Genomic DNA, 18,806 nt, shown 5'->3' on the forward strand with positions numbered 1-18,806 from the left:
GGGACAATATTCCACAGGCCACAATCAGCCTGATCAACTGTGCGTGAAGGAGATGAGTTTCGCTGCATGAGGAAAAGGTGGTCACACCAGATACTGACTGGTTTTCTGATCCATGCCCCTCATTAAAAATGTTAAGTTCGTTGACCAACAGATGCATATCTGTATTCCCAAGCATGTGAAATACATACATTAGGGGCTAATGAATGCATTTCAACTAACTGATTTCCTTATATGAACTGTAACAAGTCAGTTAAATCTTTTTCACTTGTTCTGACTTGCAATAGTCATACAGTAATAAGTTGATACATGTAGTATCTGTAACCTGATTTATCTGGATCACACATTGATTTCATAGCATCTCAGCGAGATACTGGATTTGCTTCAGACCTTTATGGTTGCTAAGGAACATTTGAAAGCAATACCAATTAGATCCAGCTATGTAACAGACCTGAATAATAGCTTATGTTATCAAATCTGACTGCAATCTGTAAATTTGTTACCCAATTTTGCAGAGAACGCTGGTATTGATACTAACATTCACGCTTTCTTCCAGCTCATGCGCGTCTCATCTGTGCAGTCAATCTCATGTGATAATGGTGGATCATTGTGAAATGTTGCCAATAAGCCACCTTTGTCAGTCTTTTGCATGTGATTAAAGTATTATAGGGTATTACAATCTTGCACAATCGTAAGCTAATAAACACTTGACCTTGCGTTAGTAAGGGGCATCAATCCAATTCGGCCTGTGTTCCTAATCGAAAGGAAATTAATGTTGCCACAAGCCAAGTGCAATTTTTGTGATTTATTTTGTACAATAAAGAAAATGCACTGCACATTACCCCAGCTCAGATGTCAAGGAAAGCGTTCAAGAGCATCTACATTTTGCACACTCAAACCTGAACATTGCATCCCTCATATACCCCACTACCAGCATGCTACACACTGATTAACCCAACGTAGCAGGCGTAAAAGCAATGCCTGAAACCAGATCCCCTACATACTGGTCTTGACAAGAAAAAAATTAAATAAAAAAATAAAAATAAAAGTGTCAGGGGAGGTTCTCTTCTACACTGCTCAACCAATCCAGTAAATCTGGAGGAGTTAAGATGGCGTGGCATTTTGTTAACATCCAAAAGCGGAAGTCGTGTCACAGGCTCTTTCCATTTCCCCTGGAAACCAGAACATCCAGTTGTTGGGGACTCGGCAGAGGCTATACACAAACAGATTCCAGCCAAGGAAGGGCTCCCCCCATCCAGTATTTTTCATTTTTTGCAGAGCTAGGAGTGTAACCCCTACTTTGGAAGCAAGTTAGGCATCCAGGAAACATAATTCAATTAAAAAGGCAAAATAAAAAAGTAGTCCATGTGATAACTGTTCAACCTTCTGGCAGGGAAAGTATGGCCACAGTTTAAGGAGCAAATAACATTGATACTCACAATAGACAAATATAGCAAAAGGCATATAGCGATACCCACGCCATGTGCCCATACCACTGTTCACACCATCCATACATAATGTTATGAGATTTTACACATACTTTAAGACTGAGGACAGTGGAAACTTTCCAATAAAAAGTAAAATAGGACTACCGGAGTACATCTCCACCCACCCCATGCTCAACTCCTCAGATGGCAATGGAGGTGACAAATACCATTACTCTGGTGTCTGAAATACAGTACTCAACTTTGAATTTCATAAACTCAAAATATATCTTAAATATTCATAAATTAGGCATCACCATGTTTTTAAACAAAATATTGTAAAAAAGTATAACAAAGACCGGCAAACCGCCAAACTATAACAGAACAAATCTACGATCATTCAAATGTGGGGCGGGGGATGAAGAATGTCAATGTAGTGGCCAAAGGACTGGGTCAAATCTCGTCGCTGTACTCAGTGTACTGCTTTAGAACTGGGGGCATGGGGGGTGTCTGAGTGTCAGGTTTGGGTAGAAGCGGTCTTCTCTCCCATCTCAGCAATACCAATGGACACACCACAGTGAAAACCACGTGTTCCATCAGGCCCACGCGGTAGCCGCACTACACCTGGCGGAAGCCCGTCTGCCCCCTGGATCTTTCGACCCAGCATGGGGCTCCCTACTGGGCTGCTCTCCTGGGAGGCCACCTGCCTGCGCCTCTGGACCCAGGGGCTACCGGACGGTGTCAGGCTGCTGTCTGAGGAGTAGTCCGCCCAACGTCGCCCAGCCTCAGGGCTCAGTCTGCCCTCACTGGCCAAAGGAGACTTATGGGAGTGGGGAGACTTGCGTTGGGAGCATGGGCTGGCCCGGGGGCTCGACCAGGGGCTGGTGCGTGGGGACACAGCTGGGCTCAGGTGATTGTTCTGGAAGGCAGCACCCCCTCCAGTGGGACTTAGCTTATTGACAGAGCAGGATTTGCGGGCCAGTCTGGGGGAGGTGGGGTTGCTCTCAGTCTCTGAGGAGCTACAGGCAGAGTCGTCGAGATACTGAAGCTCCCGTACCCGACTGTTGAGTGAGTGGCTCTTCCTCATTCCTCCTACTCCCTCGTCGCACTGACGCTGATCTTTGGGGACCTTCTTCTTGGGAGGCTTGGTGCCGATCAGGACCACCTTCAACCCCAGAGACCCTGTCCCCTCCTCGCTGCCCACAGCCTCGTTGGCTTTGACTGCAGCCTCCACTTCCTCATACTCCACGATGGCACACTCCTCAGTGCCCAGCTGTGTGTAGCGGCCACTCAGCTTCTTCAGGTCGGCTGGCAGGTCCTTGCCAGGCTTCAGCACCCTCACAGAGGCAATGGCTCCATATGTTCCAAACGCTTTCAGCAACAGCTTCATCAGTTGTTCCTGTTGGGTAGCGCCACCCTCACGCCCATCGCCATCCCCACCCGCCATCGCAACACCCAGCTCTGGCCAGCTCTGCAGCTCGCTGAGTAGCAGCATACGGCTTGGCAGAGACTCGCTGGAAAACACGGGCACTGTTGATCTGCGACGCACTTTGCGCCCCTCATCGTTTAGCTCAAGTATTGTCGAGTGGCGCAGAGCATATGCAGTTGTTCTCCAGTCTCTTGTCAAGTGCTTCACCTGGGAAGAAAATAACTTTGTTAGAGATAATCGGAAGCGAAAGTCAGTACTTTTACAGACAGCATCCTGTATGATAGAACTTCCTTGGTTTTATCATACATCCTGAAAACTAAAAAGCCTTTGTTCTGATAGCAGTATGATAACATAAGCAGCCACAGCTCTAGAATGAGATTCTATTTCTATGTAATCAACAGCTATCAAAAGGCTAATCAAGTTACTGGCTACTACAGAAGTGTTGTGTAACAGTTCCTAAAATAAAATGTAAAAAAAAATGTAAATACAACAAATAGTGCCGTTATTGTTAACTCCTCTTAGAAACTAAATGAACATTTACAGTATTCATGCAGCTGTGAACATTAGAAATGAAACCAGTAGAGGAGAAACACAGATCTTAAACTTGGAAGTATAAACTGAAAAAGCAAACAGCCAAAATCAATGAGTATGTATGAGCCTCCTTCAAACCAGATGCTCCCACCTCCAACCCATGTGAGAAAGCACTTCCTAGCCCCAACGGCTTGCCATATTGACACTAGGAACAGCTGTTGCATTCAGTTATATGAGCCCCCAGGGTATTCAATTGATATTCCAATTTCAAAATCAAGTAACCAAACTGTCAGCAGGAGATCAAACGTTACCTTCTTGAAGGAGGTGAGCAGTTTGACACTGACGAAGCCCAGCTTGTTGCGTCGGACGTGTTTAAGCAGGAAGGCATCGTGTTCCAGGTTCTCATCTGACAGGTAGTACTCGATCTGGGCCACCAGCTTCTGGGTCAGCTCTGGGTCTGGGGGCTGCCAGCTCTCCTCCTCCAGCTCACCGCCACTCGTGCCAGCGCCACTGAGAAAGAAAACGGATAACATGCCAGTTCACAAAGACAAGGCAGGAGCTTAACCGATTTGGCAGGAGAACTGATCAAAACAGCCTTAGTCATTACCCATAGAAACATCCTGAAAAGATCTGCCATCTTGACTCTTTCCTCAGATTTCATTTTCAGATTCTTCCTGTGACAGTACTGACAGGCTGCCTAACCACGGTGTGACCGTCACACTGCTCTCTCTGCCAGAACCGCAACAACACAGGGTGTCCCGCCAACATGAACAGAAATCGTTAAGACCTCATCTGAAGAGTGCAGAGTCACTGATCTCCACACTACATGCCTCCCCCACAGGGACAGGGCTATTTACCATATCAGCCAGACTTTAAAATCAAACAATGCAGTCATTTACTGCCTACAACACCAAATCAAAGGTTTAATCAAAGCTCTATTGACAGAGGGCTTTAAAATTTGCACAGGTATGCCAGGCCGGCATCGCTGGCTGTGATAAGAGTGAAGGTCTGAATGACATTACTGTGTGGATGAGTCATCCTCCTCACACAGCGATCCCATCCCACAGGCTAGGCAAGACACTGGTCGAACACCCCAGACAGAACAGACAACAACCTAATGATCACAGCATCCAACCCACTGTTTTAAAGTCAGGGGAAGCCCTGCGCAACACCTCCCCCGCACACAACACCACTGTAAAGGGACCAATTATTGTAGACAGCGTCATCCTCCGCGATTCTCCCCTGCCACAATAAACTGGTCAAGAGCATCAACGAGTAGTTCACTGGTTACAAACGTATCACGTGAAAACTGAAATGTTCCATGCCCCCAAACAAGTGCAACATTGTTGCAAGTGAGGAACACCGCAAGACTGACTACGATGTATTGGCTGACCTGGCTAAGAATATTCATTCATTTCAGACTCCCTAAATTAAACATACCAACCACGTAGCCTATACATTAGCACTGGGTCACAGGAATTTACAAGGGCAAAAATAGCCAGCCTGGTCTCAGACTAGACGTCACAAAGTCAACGTAAATCCGAACACTCAATTTAGTAGGATATGTTTCATTTGGTATGGTTAAGACAGAAGGTTAGTTAACCTGTCAAGGTGTAGGGGGCAGTATTTTCACAGCCAGGTGAAAAACATACCCAAATTAAACTTTACTACTCTGGCCCAGAAACTAGAATATGCATATTATTAGTAGATTTGGATGGAAAACACTGACGTTTCTAAAACTGTTTGAATGATGTCTGTGAGTATAACATAACTCATATGGCATGCAAAAACATGAGAAAAATCCAACCAGGAAGTGGGAGATCTGAGAATTGTAGTTCTTTTGAATCCCTATCGAAACTAGTGTCTGTGGGGTCACGTTGCACTTCCTAAGGCTTCCATTGGCTGTCAAAAGCCTTCAGAAAGTTATCATTCTCCTGTAACCGGGCAGAGAATAGGAGCTCAGTCAATAAATGGACTGCCTGGGGACCAAGGACTTGGTGATGTGCGAGCCCGATAGCGCGCCCCTCCTTTGTCTTCTGGAATGAATACGCCATTGTCCGGTTGGAATATTGTCGCATTTTTACGTTAAATACCATAAAGATTGATTGTAAACAACGTTTGACATGCTTCTACAAACGGTAATGGAACATTTTGACTTTTCGTGTCTCGAATTACGCTCGCGCATTATGCCTTTGGATAGTGACCTGAACGCACGAACAAAACGGAGGTATTTGGACATAAATATGGATTATTTCGAACAAAAACAACATTTCTTGTGGAAGTAGTAGTCCTGGGAGTGCATTCTGACGAAGATCAGCAAAGGTAAGAGAATATTTATAATACTAATTCTGAGTTTAGGTGACCCCAGAACTTGGCGGGTGTCTGTATAGCTTGCTTTGATGGCGAGCTATGTACTCAGAATATTGAAAAATGTGCTTTTGCCGAAAAGCTATTTTAAAATCTGACAGCGATTGCATCAAGAAGTACTGTATTTATAATTCTTAAAATAATTATGTATTTTGTCAACGTTTATGATGAGTATTTTTGTAAATTGATGTGCTCATTCACCGGAAATTTTTGGTGGAGAATACATTTTCTGAACATGCTGTTTTTGGATATAAATATGAACTTTATTGAACAAAACATACATGTATTGTGTAACATGATGTCCTAGGAGTGTCATCTGATGAAGATCGTCAAAGGTTAGTGCTTCATTTAGCTGTGTTTTGGGTTTTATTGACACATCTCCTTGCTTGGAAAATGGCTGTGGTTATTTTTGTCTATGTACTCTAACGTTTTGCTTTCGCTGTAAAGCCTTTTTGAAATCGGACAATGTGGTTACATTAAGGAGAAGTGTATCTTTAAAATGGTGTAAAATAGTCATATATTTGAGAAATTGAAATTATGATATTTTTGCTGTTTTGTATTTCGCACCATACCATTTCACTGGCTGTTGAATAGTGTGGGACGGTCACGTCCCACCTAGCCCAGAAATGTTAAGGCAAAAAACGAAAGTACGGTAGTTAGTCGGCAAATCTCTAGCAATCCAAAGGTTGCGTGTTAGAATTTAATCACGGATTACTACTTTTTAACTACTTTGCATGATAGTCAACCCTTCCCCTTTAACCCAGTGTTTCCCAACACCAGTCCTCGAGTACCCCCAACAGTATGCATTTGCATTGTAGCCCCAGGACAAGCAGACCTGATTCTACTTGTCATTAATCAGGCCCTCACATTTTTGTCAGAGGCTACAACACAAATGTGTGCTTGGGGGGGGTACTAGAGAACTGGAGTTGGGAACCACTGCTTTAACCTAGTTAACATTAACCACAACAAAGCGGAAAATATAAACGTGGAATTCATAACATCACATTTAGCAAATTCTGAATATATTGTATGAATTGCAATTCCTAACATGTACGAACTAAAAATCCTAACATGTCATACAAAATGGATGATGACATCCACAAATGACTACATACCATACGAAACGTCACACTAATAGGAGTCTCCAGGATTTACATTTACTATGTTGCGTCTACCCACGAGTCCAGGCTGAAATAGCAGGGGGTGACGCAGGGGAATTAGAGCAATGAGTGTAAAGGTGCCATCCAAATCGGCCTCTGTCTTTTACGTCAGTGGGATTACAATGCCCGTCTACAGGTGGTTAGAAGCTGTCTGGCAATTACCATAGCCCTTCACTGTGGAATTGAAGTTCACACTAAAATAACACACCAAACGACAAAATAAAGTATCACAGTATTTTAGCCTACGAGGTTTATTTCAATAATAAACAATCAGATAACGTTAAAAAGGAGGATACAACAGTCAGACATGCCATTAGAAGACAAAGCATTTACCTGGATTTATCATGTCTTCCAAATTCGTCTTCACTACAGCTGCCTCCGAGGAAATCGAGATTGTTTGAGGACACCTCCTCCTCTGGTTCCTCGTCGTCTGCCGCCTGAATAGCCACTGTTATCGTCACTTGAGTCCCCATCTCTTGCAGGTGTTGATCCACAATTATCACCTCATCGATTTCCCGTCCCGCTGACGAACCTGATACAGATTCGATATGTTTCCGAAACTCCATGGTGGCACTCGTCATTTTACCTGAAATAAATGCGTTTTCTCCCGGTTTGTTCACTTTCTCCTCGGCTACACAAGTGGTAGTGCTTTCCTGAATGCCTTTATTCCTTGTACTACAACAATTGAAGTCTGCAGAACACGGGGCACATACACCTCGACGCCTTTGACACCCACAACGGTGGATGGTCAAGGAAGTCCCGAAGATGCGCTCCACAGCTGGCCAGAGCCCCCAAATTCTACCCCACGGAGAACCCTGGGGTGGCGTGGAGTTAGCAGCTAGCGAGACGCAGCTAGGAGCTGGGGAGACCGAGGGGATGGAGCCGTCTTGTGTTGTTACTTCCTGATATGTAAGAAGCGATTTGCTTTTGAAACGAGCTCTGGGATTGGGCCATGTCGTCTTTCCGCACTCATCCCCAACCCACCAGCAAACCCCAAGATGAAGCCAAGAGGGAGGGAGGAGAAAATAGAGACAACGGATAAATGCGTTTACCAATGCTTGCATTTTTGTGTATTTTTCCCTTTGTCACTATTTCTAGTTAAGAAATGGCTACTTTTTCACACGTGTCCTAAATAGGGGGAAGTAGAAGTGTAAATTACACGTGCTGTTCTGCAATTGGGGAAATTGCAATGCACCAATCATAAAGGCCGACCCATTTCTCTGAACCTGCAAATTGGATAATAGGCTTTTATCATTAGACCTGCAGGGGTTGTTGAGGGATTTGCTATGGGGAAGGACACAAATAAATGACACCAGTGTATACAGTGTCATTGGGCATTACTGTCAGCAGTGGCTTTTACTATGAGATGATGTGTATGCCTAGAAAAAAGTAGCCCTTTGCAACAAAATTATTAACACAGATTTGAAGATGTCAGGATTTGGCATTGGTAATCACTAGCGGTTCTGGGGGGGCCAGTGCCCCTGTGAAAACAATTTTGGACCCTCTTGTGGCCCCCTAAATGTGGAGTATGAAATAATTTTTACATAACTCATTTTTGCTATCATTCTTTTTTTACATCCATTATTAGACAGTGGCAACGATAATGATTATGAACATGGTCTTTTGCCTGCTAATGCCTGCAATGCAGTGAAGAAAACGATATGACAACAATAACGTCAAATGAAACTGGCCCCTCTAACAGTTCAACTGACCCCAGCTTGGCCCCCCCAGTTGAAATGGTCTAGAACCGCCACTGTTGGTAATGCCAATGATCCAATTCATGGTCTGTTATCTCCAAGCCTTCATTGGCCCAAACCTTTAGTGTGCTTATGACACTCGCTGACTGTTTTTAATTGTAGGTGTGTATCATATACTACATGGACTCATCACCCACACCACAACTGCTACACCATTGCTAATACAGTTTCCAAGCCTGAGATTACTTGATGTTTTTTCCACCCTGTTGGCAAGAGTTGTACAGCTGGTGGACTGACTCATACTCTGAAGCACATGTCCTGCTGCAGCAGCCACAGTGGCAGTGTCATACCTCCCAGTGCCACAAGCCAGGAGCAGACATTAATCAGATAATGGCCCTGCAGGAAGATGTTCCAACCACCCCTTCAACAGCTGATCTGTCAGGTGTCTGCAGCAGGAAACAACCCCAATAGAGACATGGGATGCACCCCAAATGGCACCATATTCCCTTTAAAGTGCACTACAATTGACCAGGGCCCATAGGGAATAGGCTGCTATTTGGGACACCTTTGGCAGGAGTAAGCTGGTTTGCTGTAAACTGAGCTGAGTTCAAATGAGCTGAGTTAAAATGAGCTCCCCTCTCTTGATCAGAGAGCTGGTATTTCCTCTTTGTTCAGACTGAATGCAATTATGACAACTATTCGCCTGCACTTAACATTCAACAAGAAGGGTGTACTTTTGTAATCTTATCGCCACTACAAACATCTTACATATGTTGATTTATTTTAAATGTACACATGTTTTTGTCTGTATGATTTTGTCCATTCTGGACATCTGGATAGAAAAAGCTTTACAAGGTTAAATTTACCATCTACACTTTAGTTATATCTGATATGTGTTTTTCCTGTGTCCCAGTTGTGAAGAATTCGAAAGGAAGTATATAAATCAGTAATCATGAGATTCTTAGGAACATTGTGAAACGTTTAGCTTTTTGAGCTTGTGAATGTGATGCAATCTTTCACAAAATCATTGGATACATGATTGGACAATCCTGCCTTGAATGAAAGACATTTGGAGTAAATTTGAAGGAAAATATGCATGTATGTCTTTGCAAATATACATGCCCTGGTAATAATAGAGAATCCTTTGTGAGTCTGTCCAACGTGACTGTCAGAAGGTGTGTAAGCTATTACTGTATGTGGAATAAACTGACTCTGTGGGGCCAGAATCCAGCACCTTTCTTTGACAGAAAATCTCTATTGTTCACAGTCTGTAAATGCCTGTGCTGTAACCTACAGTATATAACTCACTACTGATATTGAAGGGTTTGCTTAATGTTATAGTCATCAAAAAATACAATGTTTCTTTCTTTTGTCTTATTCAGGATTCTGTTACTCCCTGAAGGCTGCTAGATCTTATGTTTTTCGATTTACAGATGAGTGCAGCATTTTACTTCTGCTCCACATCACTCCCTCATTCTGAGTCAGACAAGATATTTATAGACCGCTGTACCCCAGAGAGCTCTGACTGGTCAAGTCTCCATGAATAATACATAACGACAGACAATTTACATTGATCCCTGTGTCTTAGCGGCATTTTTTTTATTGGCAATTGTGAGATATATATCACATTCATACAATCCACTTCTTCATGCCCTTATAAAATGCCTGCAGAAGGGGTTGACTGCAGAACCATAATTATGAGCTTTGATGTGGGACAATTATCTCTGGAGTATGCTGACCATTATTTTTTGTGTATCTGGTAAATAAATTATTACAAAAGTGACATTGTGTCACAACAGAAGTAGGTAGGTCAATTTGGACGAACTGTCATTTATATAGAGCATTCCATTATCTGCTTGTCACATAAGATTACAACATATCCCACAAATGTGTCAGTTTTATGAATAGATGATCCTTGTGATGAGCATGTGTGTGGGATGTGGCTTTGATGAGTCTGAGTGAGAGTCCTTTCCTAGCTCTTATCTTTTCCAGCTGAGACAGTGTAACTAAAGCTTCATAACAATGAGAGGGTCACCGTTGGAGTTTTTTTCTTTATTAAAAAAGTGTTTATGAATGCATCAATAATGGTGTAAGAGGACATGGCTCTGCAGTCTGTTTTTGGATTACTTCCTTACTTGTATCGCTCATGCAAATGAATAATGGAGGCGATTAGGTGCGTGATAGCCTAACCTTGCCTGAAACCGGAGACCTATGGTTTAGCTCAGCAGGCTAACACATTCTTGTAAAATTGGTGGCGTGACCCAGATTTGGTCAGTGATTCCTATAAACTGGAGTCATTGCGGAGAAGGTGATAACCTTGCCTGAGACCTGATAACAGGTAACCTAATACCTAGGCTTTAGCTCCGGGGATAACAGTATAGTGGGATGCAGAGTAGAAGACATCTAAAAAGTCGATTAGGCAGAAGTTGGATTTTCAGTCCTAAACAAATGAACAATAATGATCTATTCCATTATATTTCATTTCATATTATACCGGTTGTTCTACAAGCGGAACCTTTCATTTTTGGGGTTGTTGGCGGAATGTCTTATATTGAGACAGGATGTGGTGTAACCAAGTTAGACGTGGTGTCGTTTCCATAGAAACGATGACCGTTGCCAGGGAAGTGAGTGCTGTGTCAGTGTCATGATGAGACATTTTTACATTGTAGCATCAGTTCACAACAATACATTTTAAAAGATTAAACATTGACGTTAAACAACCAACAAAACTGGTTAGTTAGCCACATTATAGCAAGCTGACTGGCTAGCAACGTTGTAACACTAGCAAAAATGCGGCCACAAAGACAACAGACCAACAACAATACAGCCATTACAGGAAGGTGTCTTTCTCCCACGGTAAGAACGATGTGTCCACAATAAATCATCTTTACTTCCTCTCTGTCTTTATTAGGCAATAGTTAGCAAGCTAGCTAGCTTATCCAGAAAGCTAATGCAACTCTGTAACAGTCACATAAATGAGCAAGATTGCTATCTAGCTAACATTACAGGGGCTGGGTTGCATGTTGTTGCTCCACAAATGAATTAATGTTATCAAGTGGTCTTGGCTTTGTTGTTGTCACCCTATTATTACAATTGCCAGTCTTAAGTTGCCTCATCCTTTTCTGTCATTCCCCACAGGTCAACAGCTATAAACTGCACTTTACAGCAGTGAACTCTCAAATACCAGAGAGAAATGTTCAGAGACCAGTGAGTTTGTGTTTGTAGGGAGATCCAGAGTGAGGAGTTGTATTTATACTCATGTCCCCATTCCCCAAATTATACTATTTTAATGAGACAATGCATGAACATGGAAAGCATGACATTGTGTCTTGAGTACCCTTTAATTATCAAAGTAATATATTGCTAATTCATTAAATGTTTTATTTGACAGCTGGACGTCCGATGGTCTAAAGACTTTACAAAAGCGATAAACATGGACACCATGAAAATGATTCCACCAAGACAAGGTGCTACTACCTGACTAAATTACAAGACACTGTGACAGTCTCTTACCTGCCCCTGTCTTCTCTGTCTCACCATTTACTTTTCTCTCCAGACAGCAGGCCTAATGCACACAGTGGCCGTGGCAGGCCCTGTGCCCCTGTACTGGCGTTTGTCAGTGAGTTTATGGGCCCTGAGCGTCCCCTCCTACCCCCAGCTGCTGCTCTATCCAGTGGGCTGACTGGTGACCTGGGCCCACAGCCACACAGAGTGAAGCCTAGGAGAGCAACCCACAGTGCAGGGGCCATCTACTCCCACAGTACCTCACCCCTCACCCTGCCAACTGGTGAGTGGCTGCACTCAGGATCCTCCCCCTCTCTTCAGCAATGCCAGCCCCCCTGCTTTTTTTCATGGATCAAAGGCAGTCTAATGGAATATTCTGCTCTGTGCTCAAGTTAAACATTTCTGGACATATAAAACCTGATTACTATGAAAAATGCTTTTCTGAACAAATGCGTCTTTGTAACAGGACCAGGTGATGCCATAACATTGAGTGAGAATTCTCCCTCTGGTTTTCCAATTGCCTTTCGTTCCCATGATGACTGTGCTTTGAGTCCTGAGCGAATAGATTTGGACAGGTAGGCTAAAACACTCATGGCTTTGTTTTTTCAGTGGTCTTTGTTGAGCTTCTCAATACACTGTCATTGCAATGGAATGCCAAGTTTGTAATTGCTTGGATTAACCAGTAGGGTGCAGCAAAGTCCCTCATAAAGATTATCTTGCCCTCTGCCAGTGCATGTCAACGTTGCAGGCATAAAAGAAACACCTGAAACTAGATCCTCTACATACTGGTCTTGATGAGAAGAAAAAAAACTGTCGGGGGAAGTTCTCTTCTGCACTATTCAAGCAATCCAGTAAATTTGGAGGAGGAGTTAAGATGGAGTGTGGCCGGGCACGTTCAGCAGGGTTGAACGTTTTGGAACATTCAGATAGAAATAGGCTATGTAGATCAAACTTGCATCACTGATATGTAGAATAAGGAATCACATCGGCTCTATTCACGGCATTTCTATCTGCAACGTTTGAGAACGTTTGGCAACTGAACAAGTCCCGTCACAGGCTCTCTTTCCAATTCCCCTGAAAACCGGATCATCCGTTTGTTGGGGACTCGGCAGAGACTAGTCAACAATAAACCATATCCATAGCCTCATCCACTTAGAATAATGAGATCTCCTGAACCCTGCGTGCCATTTTTGGAAGGCAGACAGTGTGGTATCAAGTGGCATGTACCTTTTTTACTGTGAGCCCTCTCTCCTCTACATCATAACAAGATAATACAGGGTCATCCTCTCACAGAGTGGTGTTGTTGACAATGCCTTTGTGTTTTGTGTGTCAGGCGTGGTCTGGAGGAGTGTCCCCTGCTGGAGGGCATGGGTAGGCTGCGGCTGCTTAACTTTCAGCACAACCTCATCACGCACATCCACAATCTGTCTCATCTGCGGCACCTGGCCTTCCTAGACCTGTATGACAACCACATCTCCCAGATGTCTGGCATCTCAGCCCTGGCCTCTCTCAGAGTGCTTATGCTGGGCAAGAACAGGTTTGTGTTACGTCTCTCCAGCATACAAACAGAACAATAGGATAGGAGCTCCCACTCATTTCAGTGCTTTTACAGTGCATGGTTTGAAGGACAGATGAAAAACCTTTTTAAAAATTATTTTACCCCTTTTTCTCCCCAAATTCGTGACATCCAATTGGTATTTACAGTCTTGTCCCATCACATCAACTCCTATACGGACTTGGGAGAGGCGAAGATCGAGAGCCATGCGTCCTCCGAAACACAACCCAACCAAGCCGCACTGCTTCTTTACACAATGCCCGCTTAACCCCGGAAGCCAGCCACATCAATGTGTCGAAGGAAACACCGCACACCTGGCGACCGTGTCAGTGTGCATGCGCCCGGCCCGCCACAGGAATCGCTAGAGCGCGGTGGGACAAGGACATTCCTGCCGGCCAAACCCTCCCCCTAACCCGGACGATGCTGGGCCAATTGTGCGCCGCCACATGGGTCTCCCAGTCACGGCCTGCTCTGATGAAACATTTTTTATGCTGTCTTTTTTTGGTGGGATTTTTCGTTACATTTATAAAGATGTTACCGTAGGGATATGCACATCCTGCTTTTTGGATTAAGTGATACTGTATGACCGCCACAGCACAGCTAGTCTATATATCAACCTCCATTGAAAAGTACTTTCCTGCAGGTGCCCAATTTCAGTACAAAACCCTACCACTGCTCTCTTTGTGAATCTTACATCTAACATCACCTTACTTTAAAACTAAAGGTCAGGAGGGAGGAAGATTAAAGTCACAAATCATGGCAAATGCCACTGGGATCCCATCGCTGAGGTCTGGTTTTGTCCCAGAATCTGTAAAACCTGACATTTGTCTTTTTAGAACCCACTTTCAGAACAGTCCGCTGTACCTTTCAAGCAAAGCATACCACAGATTTAGGTTTCTGATAGAATTTCCAAGGGACTGTAATCTAACTTCCCTAAGTTACAGTTTGGTCTGTATAGACAATCCTGGACGACAGGACAGTGGAAAACAATCAACTTCCCATCAGTAGAAAATAAATTCCTACCGCTCTTTGACAATCCCATTTCCTGTGCCTGGTAACCATTCAGTTAGCAGATGGGATACCAGCTCTTTGTCATAGTAACATTGTGTTATATGAGAGCTATATTGTATAGAATACCAGAGAGGGTGATGTTAATATTATTGTCTGTTTCATGTTTTGCAGAATCCAGAGGATATGCAGTCTGGATAACCTGACTAAACTAGATGTTCTGGACTTGCATGGCAATCAGGTACCATGTTTCAAACCTTAGAAAATGATAACTTCACTTACATTCCTTTTTGTTCTCCAAATATACACCCACATGCATTTTTTGTCTGTAATGTTGTTTGCAATACTGTGACCAGTGGGGGACTGTGATATCTAGCTGTGAGGTTCAGCAAGAGCAGAGAGGCACTACCACCTCCCCCATACTGCCGGTTGGTTACTACGTCACTGACTCTGGGCCCCTACAGTTAAGCTCAAGCAGGCTTGGCTGCAGGAAAGCAAACGCATTAGTTCCTGTTGTGAGACTTTTGAGTACATTCTATATTCAGTCGTGTGAAGGCAGTGAGTTATATTTGTACTTTTCGTTGAAACTCAGTGCTCTCTCAGCCATCGTTACTAGAGTACTTTACCTTTCTTTTATTTTCCCACCAAATGAAAACATTTAGGAGCTTACTCCCACACATCCCAGTCCTGCTCTGAGTTACCTTACAGTTCTTCTTCAATTACTGTAATTTCTCTAACAGGCAAGGCTATCTCTGTACCTTTTACAATGAAGGAAAACCTGATAAAGCTGTTCTACAACTCATTTTAGTGTGAATGGTAAGTTGAGCGAAGGCCGATTTGATGAGCTTTTCTCCTTAGATAGGCCTACAGTATGATCTAGCTGCTGTCACAACGTATTACAAGCCTGTGAAGAGAGGGGATCACAGTAATACTGGTGTCAAATCAGGATTTTGCCAGCACCTGTAAAAAGAGGATAGGATTGAAAAGTAATCTGTCCGCAGTGCTGGTTGTTTTAAATGTGCTGCCAGTATATCGCCCACATTGCTCCAGTGAAAGTCAACCCAGAGTCCCTGTGAGACTCCTCTCTCTGACTCCGGCTGCTCTTTTTCATGCGTCTCATACTCTCATTCCCAATTAAACATTGGTTTCTGTTAATCTACCCAGCAGCCGTTGTTTTCCAGTGACTTCTGACCACGAAACATACTGTGTCTTCCTGTTCTTACCACATTTCTACTTCCCAAAGCACAGCAGTGTTTAAGTCACCTATGTATGACCACAAATAAGGGATAATTTCTGCCCTAATTTCAAATAACCCTTGCCTGGCCTCTCGTTTTACCCAGAAGGGAGATGTGCTCTGGGGATAGGAAGTTGTCGTATGTCCAGTTTGTTGGAAATGTTCAAGAGGAATATCTCTTTGGGAAGGAAGGACATTCAACCGCATTGACCAGGTCCTGGACTTAGAGAATGACATCATATTGTTAAATAAGCTGTCCTTCCATTGGTTGAGTGATGGATTGTGCTCACAATATGATCCTCTGTATCTAGTTGACACTAGCGATAACGGCTGCTATTCAATGAGGACAAGGCTACAACATTTTTTATCCCTTGAGAGTTTTTGAATGGCACTACATGTATTGTATCAGGAATGCAAGGAGTACCGGTATATGTCTACAATGAATTACATTAGAAATTCAAAATAATTCATCAAACAGACAATATTTAACTTCATTATGAAACTATTTGAAACTTACAATGCACTTTGCCATTTTTATTTTAAGACATATAAAGGACAGATGTGACCCTGCCTGCAGAGCAAATATCCCTATAGGACATTAAGACTTAAACAGTGCCCTGACCTCTCATGTTCCTCCTCTGTAAAATGAGCAGGGAAACACTGTAACATATTTTGGATGCGTGATCCACCCCAACAGAAAGACATTCTACAGATATCTGTAACACAACCCAGTTAAATATTTTCAGATGAGATGATCTAATCTGCCCTGACGAGAGATGTAAAATTACTGTTCAGTGAAAGATACAGCCAGTGTGGAGTGGACCCTCTGGCTTTTTATAGCTTTGCAGAGGATGATGTCCCAGTCCCAGCCAGGGCTGAGATTGGTTTAGCTATGTGCTGACTTGTGTTAAAGTGGACTTGAGACAGAGAGAATGCTTTTCATTGGAGCCATGGTGGAACTGTGAATCAAAGAGAACATCACTGGGAAGCCTCAGTTGGAGTGGAACATTACCTCACTCTGTTGTATTTGTCAGCAGTCATAACAAAAGTTGTTTCAATCTCAACATCCCTTGCCTGTCTCTCTGGTCTCTGTCCAATAACATTAGTATTATGAGAGGCATTTGGGGGACTTAATACATGTAACGGCTGTCTTCTGAAATGAACCAAGGCGCAGCAGGTATGTGAATACTCATTTTTTAATTACCCAACAAAAGGAGTAAAGCATCCACAGGAAACAATAAACATGACAGCAGCAACAGTTTGCAGGCTAAAAAAAAAAAACGCAGTGCAAAACAACCACCCACAACCCCAACGAAAAACACAGACACCTATATAGGACTTCCAATCAAAGGCAACTCAACACACCTGCCTTCAATTGGAAGTCCCAATCAACAATACAAACATACCCAACACAAACATGCCACGTCCTGACCAAAACTAAAACACTAGCTCCATCTGCTGGTCAGGACGTGACAGTACCCCCCCCTCAAGTGCAGACCCTCACCTACCAACAGAAAAACACCAACAAAAAACCCATAAACAATAACCCCTAAACAATAAGGGAGGGAAGGGAGGGTGGCTGCCGTCACCGACGGCACTGTGCTACGTGACAATACACCTAGGCCTATTGTCAGAACTCCATAACTGAGATACCATCTCTACTACTCACTACTGGCAGCTGGACAACTTACTGTACAAATAGACAGCTATAATAAAATGTATTTATAATCAATCAAATGTATTTATAAAGCCCTTCTTACATCAGCTGATGTCACAAAGTACTGTACAGAAACCCAGCCTAAAACACCAAACAGCAAGCAATGCAGGTGTAGAAGCACGGTGGCTAGGAAAAACTCCCTAGAAAGGCCGGAACATAGGAAGAAACCTAGAGAGGAACCAGACTATGAGGGGTGGCCAGTCTTCTTCTGGCTGTGCCGGGTGGAGATTATAACAGAACATGGCCAAGATGTTCAAATGTTCATAGATGACCAGCAGGGTCAAATAATAATAATCACAGTGGTTGTAGAGGGTGCAACAGGTCAGCGCCTCAGGAGTAAATGTCAGTTGGCTTTTCATAGCTGGTCATTCAGAGTATCTCTACCACACCTGCTGTCTCTAGAGAGTTGAAAACTGCAGGTCTGGGACAAGGTAGCACATCCGGTGAACAGGTCAGGGTTCCATAGCCGCAGGCAGAACAGTTGAAACTGGAGCGGCAGCACGACCAGGTGGACTGGGGACAGCAAGGAGTCATCAGGCCAGGTAGTCCTGAGGCATGGTCCTAGGGCTTAGGTCCTCCTCCTCCTCTGAGAGAGAGAGAGAATTAGAGAGAGCATACTTAAATTCACACAGGACACCACATAGGACAGGATAAATACTCCAGATATAACAGACTGACCCTAGCCCCCCAACATGTAAACTATTGCAGCATAAATACTGGAGGCTGAGACAGGAGGGGTCTGGAGACACTGTGGCCCCGTCCGACGATACCCCTGGGAAGGGCCAAACAGGCAGGATATAACCCCACCCACTTTGCCAAAGCAGAGCCCCCACACCACTAGAGGGATACCTTCAACCACCAACTTACTATCCTGAGACAAGGCCGAGTATAGTCCACGATGATCTCCCCCACAGCACGAACCCGAGGGAGGGCGCCAACCCGGACAGGAAGATCACGTCAGTGACTCAACCCACTCAAGTGACGCACCCCTTCTAGGGATGGCATGGAAGAGCACCAGTAAGCCAGTGACTCAGCCCCTGTAATAGGGTTTGAGGCAGAGAATCCCAGTGGAGAGAGGGGAACCGGCCAGGCAGAGACAGCAAGGGCGATTCGTTGCTCCAGTGCCTTTCCGTTCACCTTCACACTCCTGGGCCAGACTACACTCAATCATAGGACCTACTGA

The 18,806-nt window shown here is 43.9% G+C and overlaps 2 protein-coding genes across 5 annotated transcripts in view; one reads left to right on the top strand and one right to left on the bottom strand.

The window, feature by feature from the left end:
• Nucleotides 1-787: 787 nt before the first annotated feature.
• LOC106562346 (la-related protein 6) lies at nt 788-7,959 on the bottom strand. The gene is made up of 3 exons (XM_014127169.2): nt 7,242-7,959; nt 3,693-3,891; nt 788-3,057 (listed from the first exon to the last, which is right to left on the bottom strand). The coding sequence occupies exons 1-3, from the start codon at nt 7,487-7,489 to the stop codon at nt 1,939-1,941; spliced, it is 1,566 nt and encodes a 521-aa protein (XP_013982644.2). The 5' UTR covers nt 7,490-7,959; the 3' UTR covers nt 788-1,938.
• Nucleotides 7,960-10,791: 2,832 nt separating this feature from the next.
• The window catches only part of LOC106562345 (leucine-rich repeat-containing protein 49), a 56,987-nt gene continuing 48,972 nt past the window's right edge, over nt 10,792-18,806 (top strand). For 3 of the 4 annotated variants that reach the window (XR_006757539.1, XR_006757540.1, XM_045689289.1), the window contains exons 1-7: nt 10,792-11,461; nt 11,744-11,812; nt 11,997-12,072; nt 12,162-12,392; nt 12,576-12,684; nt 13,443-13,646; nt 14,847-14,913. Coding sequence is in view for 2 of the 4 variants with exons in the window: in XM_045689289.1 (XP_045545245.1) it covers nt 11,396-11,461; nt 11,744-11,812; nt 11,997-12,072; nt 12,162-12,392; nt 12,576-12,684; nt 13,443-13,646; nt 14,847-14,913 (822 nt within the window). In the remaining 2 variants the exon portion in view is untranslated. The remainder of the gene's footprint in view (nt 11,462-11,743; nt 11,813-11,996; nt 12,073-12,161; nt 12,393-12,575; nt 12,685-13,442; nt 13,647-14,846; nt 14,914-18,806) is intronic. The other variant, XM_045689290.1, reaches the window with a different exon arrangement.

The sequence above is a fragment of the Salmo salar genome, chromosome ssa11, assembly GCF_905237065.1.
Source record: "Salmo salar chromosome ssa11, Ssal_v3.1, whole genome shotgun sequence".
Classification (NCBI taxonomy): Eukaryota; Metazoa; Chordata; class Actinopteri; order Salmoniformes; family Salmonidae; genus Salmo; species Salmo salar.